Source organism: Cyprinodon variegatus, unplaced genomic scaffold, assembly GCF_000732505.1.
Source record: "Cyprinodon variegatus isolate N-32 unplaced genomic scaffold, C_variegatus-1.0 Scaffold741, whole genome shotgun sequence".
Taxonomy (NCBI): Eukaryota; Metazoa; Chordata; class Actinopteri; order Cyprinodontiformes; family Cyprinodontidae; genus Cyprinodon; species Cyprinodon variegatus.
This window is the reverse complement of record NW_015151194.1, coordinates 156,304-165,214: the sequence shown is the minus strand read 5'-3', so window position 1 is coordinate 165,214 and position 8,911 is coordinate 156,304. Positions and strand designations below refer to the sequence as shown.

Below are 8,911 nucleotides of genomic sequence, written 5' to 3'. Positions count from 1 at the left end.
CCGTCATCACACAGAAGACTCCTGCTGCCTCCTGCTCTTACCTGCAATGATGTCGTCCATCTGCTCCAGTGCTGCCTCCAGCATGTGACTGGCCTCCGTTTCCATTGTGATGGCAGGAAGCATCAGATCCACAGTACGCTAAGGAAATTAAAAAGAGTACATCACCATAAATACAGAGTTATTTTAATTAGTTGGCTTTTTTTCCCCTGTTTCTGTACTTTACTTGAACATTTTTCTAGGTACTTTTTACTTTTGCTCACTACTTTAAAAACATATCTTATTGTCTCATTACTTCTTCACATATTGATAACATCAGGGCTGGGTCATTAATAACATCTGTGAAATAACTGCAATTTAAAAAAAAAAGTTACATTTTTTAATCGCAGGGGTTTACATGATATTTTGCATGATTAAGACACTAAATTTCTCACTCCAAAACTTTAGGTGATACTAATACACTTTAAAATGCCTTTACACATGCAAAAGAGAGAGAAAGAGGGGTATATCTAGATAAGCAAGCTTTCAGGGTCATGAAAACAATCAAACATCTTTATGTGTGCATGCTTCTGTTTAGCGAAAAGGAAAATCTAAATTAAAATACATTATTGTTGGAAAGAAAGAGAAAATAAAATGCAATTACAATTTCGATTATTGCCAAAATCATTCAGGACTAAAAGGCATGATGTAACAGCTGCAGCAGAACAGAGGGAATATTAAGAGCAGAACAAGAGTAAGTCCATTTGGCAAACTGTGCAGATAAGGGATCAGATTCTGAGACTAAAACATTCCCCCTTTATTAGATTTTAACTTCACAAATCGATTAGGTTTTACTTCAACTTTAACGCTCCCACCAGAGCTCTAAAAGTATTCAGCTGCTCATGTGTGACTTCTGTTCCATGTCATCATGTCGGAAATTCTCTAGCCAGAATAACAAGTTCTAATCCGGACTTAAATCCAGCTACAAATCAGATTTTAGAAACCGGTGTTCATAGATGCTCCTACGGCTGGGAAATATCGCCTTAAAATCATGTTTAACTGCATAGCTGTGAGTGCATACAACCAGTGTTGTGCCTGAACGCGTTCATTGAACGAAAGTTCATGAACTCGTTCATATTTTGGGCGAACGTGAACTGAACGTACTGCATTACTGCCGGATGAACGCTATTGTGAACTCGTTCATTCTGGTGTCTGTGAACGGCACGCTCTCTCAGTTCAACTCCGTTCAATAGGTTGCCAGATTTCTATAAAGCCCTCCAGGCGAAACCCCGGCTAAATCACACCGTAAACAGGCCTTAATATGTAGCGGGAAAAACACCCAATCTGGCAACAGCAGCTACCAGCGTCGTAGCCTACAGCCGCGTGCGTCATCAAAACAAAATGCAGCGTGGAAGCCACAGCAGCATGGAGGCGACCGTGGAGGCGACAAAGCAGCAGTATGATCACTTAAAACAGGTTTATGACCAGGTGGTCGGTGAGGATGATGGCAACAATCTGACATTTCTCTGCAAACTTTGCCCGCCGGCTTTCAGTAAAAAAAATCCGCACTTAAACCTGCCTGGTATAATTTTCCAGGATTCCTTTTTAGTATGTACTGAAATGGGATTTCAAATGGAAAAAATAATTACAATTAAAAAAATCATTTGCACCTTAAAGACTACTTTCCTGTTTTTCTTTTAATAATTCCTCATAAAAAAGACCATTCAAGCAGCACATTTTTCCTGATGTTTTTGAGAATATACTGTAGGGGTGAAAGCTGCAGCTGCTACTAGTGTGAAGTGAATGGACAGCAACAAAGCGTTAAAGCAACAATGGGGAAATGCTGTCCCCTCAATGCTAATGTAAACCCTGGTTGGATAAGGATTCAAAACTGGATATGAAGATGAAATCTGACGCACAGTTTCAGAGTTACAACTGATAAAATAATTGCTGTCTGTGGTTCTACAGTAGGCTATGGTGTAATTGAGCAATATATGAAAAAAAAAAAGAACTATGAACTAGTTCATTTTTTGGAACTGTGAACTTAGTTCAAAATTTTGAATTATGAACTATGAACTGAACTAGTTCATTTTAAAATGTGTGAACTGAACTTTGAACTAGTTCACATAGAAAGAGAACTTTCCCAACACTGCATATCACATCAATCATATCCCGTCAATCCATTTCGAAATTGGAAATTTAATGTTTAGACTTTTAAATTTACTATGACCACAAATTGATCAAACTAACCATAAATGATGTGATAAATGCGCATCCCTAAATGTTCCCTATAAATCTGACTGAGCTTTAGAGTCTTGATGAGACAACAAAAGTTTTCATAGCATCACTGGAGCTTTAATTGAAGCAAAATGCTGATCCACCAACTATTGAAAGGATTATTTTATTGAATTGAAAACACCTCTGTTTTTTTTTTTTTTGTAAAGAATTCATTGTAAGTGATTATTTTTGTGCAAAAAAAAAAAAAATGCTGTAAAGATCACTATTCAACATGTCCACCACCAGTCAGCTGCTCCGGTGATAATTGGTCATTTTCAAACATAATTTTTTTGAGTGTTGCATAAATTCAGTTTGCAGGAGACACCTGTTAACAACCATATGACTGATATCCATTAGATAATATCTTGCTTTCATCCAGCATGAAAGACCGGATATTGTTTGGTTAAATCCAATTCTAATATAATATAATACTGCAACTTTGATAACTCACCAACAGATGTCAGTAAAGTTCATTTCTCTACAAATATCTATTCCATTTTAAGAAAACTCTCCATATTCAATATGTTGGATGTCTATTTTAATACAGGGCTGCATATATGCATAGAAGATGCATTTAAGCTGCAGCATCAGTACCATCACTTCTCAGTACCTACGTGTTTATTTCAGTAGGAAATATTCTCCGTCTGCCATGGCTGCTTTTTGGCTTCTCCTTCAACTTCTGCCCTGCTGTCTTTTCCTGCCCTGGAAGCCCTCCCATCCATCACTGCCTGCCACTCATGCCTTTTCTGTCATCTCTCCTTCATGTCTCCATCATGCTGTCATGCCAACTTACTAACAAATAGGCAACAAATGCAAACTGAGGGGAAGGGCGATGATGTAATCTGCAGATGCCTTGAGAGAATAAACCCCCTACAAAGCGGACTAATGTTCATCTGAATTAGCAGCAACTTCCACTCCATTACGACGGCTGATGCTCATAATAAAACAGCATATAGAAAGAAGATTGCTTGTTTCAGTCTAGGGTTTTTAAGCCAGAACACATCAGCTTCTATCTGCACAGATATATGATTTATGTAATTCTGGTAATTCATTTATTAAATATAATAAAGGAGAGAGTGTGATGGCGTGATCCAGACAGAATAACAGAATGACTAACAGCACAGTGAGGAGAGTTGACCTCCACACACAATGTGGCCTTGTTCTTACAGCATGAGTCTGTGTTTGAGGAAGTAAGCAAATTAGTTTTCTTGTGGGACTGCATACGCAGGAGGGTGCTGATGCAGGATTTACTGTCCTGCTTTAGTACAGAGCTGACAGGACAAACTGCAAAGAGCAACAATCCCATCCAATGTCTCGCAAACTGCACCACAGAATACATGACTATACGCCAGAATCTCATGTTTTTCTGTGTTTTTTGAGCATCGTTTACTGTTAGGGCTGTTAATTACTTCTATTTTATACCTATTTGTATTACATTTGGCATTTCTTCATTAAGCTCTTGCAATACTGCACTTAACTGTGCTAAAAAAAGGGAATATTTATCAGTTTATGACTGCATAAATAGAAATCTAAGCTAGTAATTTTTGTTATAATAATTGTATTTCCTCATTGGAAGAGGATAATTAAGGTTTAAAATTAGAAAGAAAACAATAAGTGTATTTCAAGTGCATAATACATAATTAACTTATTTAAAATCTTCATTTAAATATTGGAAGGTTTTATTTATGTGCTCAAATTAAGGAAAATATTGAAATGTTTGGTGTTATTTTTAGATCAGTTTTTGCAGTGCACATCAGAAAACTCTAATAAGATCTCTTGAAACGTCATACGTCTCCACTGAGCCCAAAGATCAAATTTAATATGCCCATTACGCATAAAACTTGGTTAGAATTGTAGGAGTAAAGCATTCGTCTCCATTTCAATGACTTCTCGCTCGCACATAAAAACGGTATAATTTCTACATGAGAACACGGCTTGTTGGGGTTAAAATTTCATTTTATTATAAGCAATAGAAGCATGGTTACTAATCTCTAATACTAAGGAAATTAGGCTGGTTTACTTTCAACTAAGCCTCATTCAGGCATCACTTTCTAGACAAGCCTCTAGAAAAAAAATAGCCAATGAAAGAAAAATTTCAACATTTTGTTCCACTATGGCTTTTGCTCACCTGCATCAGCCCTTCTTGTTCTAGGTAAACTACTTCTATTTTAGGCTGCCTGTGCTTGGTGCAACTGTTTTTTTGTTGTTTTTTTTTTTCATGTGAAATTAAAGCATTTTAATAGATTTCAGCAAAGGCTTTGATAATGTTTGGGGAAAAAATGCGTGAAGAATAAACTGCACGGCCAGCTTCACAAAAGGAAGCCACCTTGATGAGATTGTAATTCTTAACGGATTCAGAATAACCGATTTAACATATATACGATGAATGGTGAAAGTTTGTACTGACAAACCTTTGTTAGTGAAACTTTGGTGAAAAAGAAAGTTATTCATGTTTAGATCAGTTTTTAATCAGATTTTAAAGCTGCAAATACAAAACGAAATGGCAAAACAAAAAAATACGTACGAAATGGAAAATTTAAACCAATATAAACCTGCAAAAAACATCCATCCTTCCTTATACACTAGGGGTTGAGATGTTGGACTAAATCTGTTGTGTTAGTTGAAAATGATTTAGTCTAAAACTAGCACACATGCTTAAATCAGTGCATGAGTGAAAATTCAAAACCAGAATAAACTTCCAAAATAACCAGAGGCTAACATGACACCTTTTTTTAGAAGTTCATCATTTTTTCAACTTGGATAAAAAGATAATTTAAGTTTACTTTAAGTATTTTGTCTTTTTGAGGAAGCCTTATTTTAGGAAAACAAAAAGGAAAAAGGTAGCTACTAGAGCACCTTCTAATGAAGTGAGACGTCTTTTCCCATAAAGATTACACACCTGAAAAACCCGTTTTCCTACATGACATAGAAAACCCTCACCTACATCCGCTCCGGTGCCGACAGCTCTCCCTGCTAAACCTAAAACAGGTTCTGCAGTTTACAGACTGCTTATGGCTTCCTGCTGCAGTCAATGTAAACTGTTTTAATTTCATTCTGAAACCAACAGGATTTAAAACGCTTCTTTAAAAACAGCCAAGAAAGCAAGACTAACATGTTTACACACTGACAGCGCAGTTCATAATAACAATGCACAAAAATTTAGCAACTCTGCTCAGAAGCTTCCTCAGAGGCACACAAACACCTACCACCCCCCCTCTACGCTGCTTTAAGTGGGATAAGCTACTAACTAAAGAGCCACTAATCCCTGAACCTGCAGGAGAAGCACATATGTTTTCAGAATTAAACACCAATACATCGCAGGTCTAAGGCAGGAAAAAAGCATCTACTAGTGCAGCATCAGAGCAAGCATTTAATGATCCCACCAAGGGTTTAAGATTATAGTACATCCATCGTTCTTATTACTGATACAAATGTCATGTGAATGCAGGGCTTATCAGAGAATCTGCTCCATGAACTGGCCTTTAATACGAGAGCAGAAACCAAACAGTAACAGAGTCACTTCCTGTTTTCATATTCAGACTTCGGATGGCGTCAAATAGAAACTTTCTGGACAAAGAAAATAGAAATAATTTGCTTTTACAGCAAACCTTAAAAAAAATATATATATATATGAACATGCAAAATAAAAAAAGGCCATCTTAAGTCCAGAGATGAAAACAGGAAGTTACAGTTTCTCCTCTCTTCTGTCCCACTTTAAATCCCCCCTTCACCTCATGATAAACTTGCAAGACTTAAACTGGTAAAGAAAACAGATTAAAATCCACTGAGTTTATCAAAATGCATAAAAATACTTTAGATTTTGCCCATCCATACTTCATTTTCATACATGCATTGAAAATGTTTGTTGTTAAAATAAAAAAATAAATATCTATTTGCTTGGGCATTTCGATTTTCCATTAAAAATGAATGTTAAAGGTATAGTGGAGGATGCTCTTTTTCCAGGTGGATCATCAACATAAGTGATCCTCCTAATTCTCACTCATTCTGGTGATATGTTTACATTAGGCCGTCCGACGTGTTAATCGCCATTTTCATTTCCCAGTGGTGAGGCTGACATAGTGGAAAAATTGCAAATCTTTTGGAAAATAAGCTTGAATGAGCGACGCAAACAGACACTTTTAAACAGAGCGTGCACGAGGAGAAGTAGGCTTGTGCACGCTCTCACACACGTTTAATAGCCGTTCCCTCTCGAGAGCGGCTATACAGTTGTGTATGTGCATTTTTAAAGTGAAGAGGGCGAGTCAAAAGTTTGCGAAACTCCTCGACTATACCTTTAAACTACCATACAGTGGGGTACTGCTACTTCCCAAATAACAACCGCACTGCTTTTCCCACTCAAACAAAACGGTGGCCATCGTGGTATAAAATGGGTTCTGCAATGTCCGCATCATCTGATGGTCCAAAGTGGTCTGCTAGCAGATTCCAGAACACTGAGGGAGGCTGGATCTTTTACAGACATGCAGTGCCAGCTTTCAGAGCTGCTTAACCTTTAACTTAAAGGTCTGATAGAGAGTTATTTTTAGCCACTAGTCGCCTTGTGGCTAAAAATCACACTGTTCCTTTAAATACAGAAAATAAACTGATTTATTTTTTTTTATTTTTTTTACAATGATAACCCAATGGGCACATGGGTAACACTTTTACCTTGCAGTTAGAAGATTCTGGGTTCGATTCCTGCTCTGGGGTCTTTCTGCATAGAGTTTCCATGTTCTCCCTGTGCATGTGTTGGTTCTCTCCGGGTACTCCCACAGTCCAAACACATGACTGCTAGGTATGAGTGTGTGTGTGTGTGCAAGGTTGTGTGTCTTTGTTTGTCTCTGTGTTAACCTGTGATAGACTGGTGATCTGTCCAGGGTGTGCCCCGCCTGTCACCCATAGTCTGCCACAGATAGGCTCCGGTCCCATCGCCCCCCTGACTAGAACTAAGCAGGAGAAAATGAATGGAAGGATATAACCCCAAATTATCATTTATAGGAAGTTGAATTGATATTTGACTTAAAACAGGGACTCAGTTTAAGCTTTGTTGCAGAGAATGTGGATCTTAAGATTAGGGTGATGGCAGAGAGACCTTTAAACCTTTAAGATCATTGACTTTTTATCAAAACCGAAAAAAATAAAACTGGTCAACAGCAAATCTAAAAGGATTAGACTATTATTACTATAGCAAATAAAAAACAATGTTTTCAACACCAATCTTCTCGTTACGGTGGATGTTCTTTCCTCTTTTGAAATACAGGATGCCCGTTTCATTTTTTGAAGAAAAGCAAACTGCACTGCTCAATATGACATCTGGCAGCAGTTTGAATGATTTTGACGGTTAAAATATGGTTTTCTTAACAGTTCTTTCAAAAAGCTATTGTTTAAGATTCAATAATGAACTGCTGTTCATGTTAAATTTTGTTCTTCAAACTTTAAAATTCTTTCTGCATCATCCAACTCCCCAATTGGCCTTATGTGTGGTATAAGGCCAGAGGCATAACCGTTTAATAGTCCACATAGTGCCTTTATCAGTGGGAGACTCTCTCTCTTTGTGCTGCCAGCAAATGTAGACACAGACGGAAGATATAAGGGTATCGTCCCTGTGCAGTTTGTGAGCTTGCAAACTGGTTAGATGATCTTTTTCAGTATATCACAGTGGGTAGGCTGCGATATGTGAACCGTGGCTGATGCACTGCTGCTGGGGGGGTAACAGTAAAAGCTAAATGCGCCTCACAGCACTGCAATGCTTTCCGTTAAGCTGCTTGTTCGTTTTTTGTGCTTATCAGTCTTTTTCCAGTGCTTTCGAAACCTTCACTTAGTTTCTTCTCTCGGTATAATGTATTCCTGTTCATATCATCCAATTCTTCCCTTTTGTCAGGGATCTGTGCTAAACTCCAGTCAGTCCACTTGACGTCTGCTATTAAAGCTGTAATCTGTTTTGCCTTCAGAGGGAGGGTAATGAACCCTCACACTAAACAACACATGACTTCCAGATCACCATGAGGGTAACAGGAAGCAATGTGAATAAACATTTCACTCAAATTTACTTGAGTAACTTTCAGGGGAAAAAAAAAATATTTTTAGGAGAGTTTTAACTCTTCTGCATTTCTTGCTTTTAGTTAAATAATATTCTTGTGAGACTATCACTCTGCCCCCCCATAGATCAGGAGAATATAAGCAAACAGTGGACATTGCAGATGCATATATGATGAATTACCTACTGTAAAAATTGCTTTTATAAGAGTAAAGAAAAAAGTTGCGAAAAATGTTTCTTCTGCCTGAATATGTTACTTTGTTTTAATATTCTTTACCTGTGTATTATATTTTGAGATACCAGAACTTGCACATAACGGTTTACCTGATTACATTGTTTTTAGTGTGAAATCAAGTGTTATGAACCAGTAATTACTCAGTATTTGACTGGACGTTTTACCAAGAGGTAAGTAAGTTCTTACTTATGTTAGTAGTGCTGCTCTTAAAGGTTTAGTAGAGGATGATCTTTTTCCGGATGGATCATCTAAATAAGTGGTCAAGCATTCCGATGATACGTTTACGTAAGGCCGTCCCACATGCTTGTCACCATTTTCAACTGACCCTATGACGAATAGGGCTGGGTACCGAACTTCAGTTCTTTTATGGTACCGACCGAAATGCTTCG

The 8,911-nt window shown here is 37.5% G+C and overlaps 1 protein-coding gene across 1 annotated transcript in view; it reads right to left on the bottom strand.

The window, feature by feature from the left end:
- The window catches only part of LOC107098030 (liprin-beta-2-like), a 128,060-nt gene that overhangs the window by 94,997 nt on the left and 24,152 nt on the right, over window positions 1–8,911 (bottom strand). Inside the window, exon 2 of the mRNA XM_015395456.1 lies at window positions 42–138. Coding sequence (XP_015250942.1) covers window positions 42–123 — 82 coding nt within the window. The 5' untranslated portion in view covers window positions 124–138. The remainder of the gene's footprint in view (window positions 1–41; window positions 139–8,911) is intronic.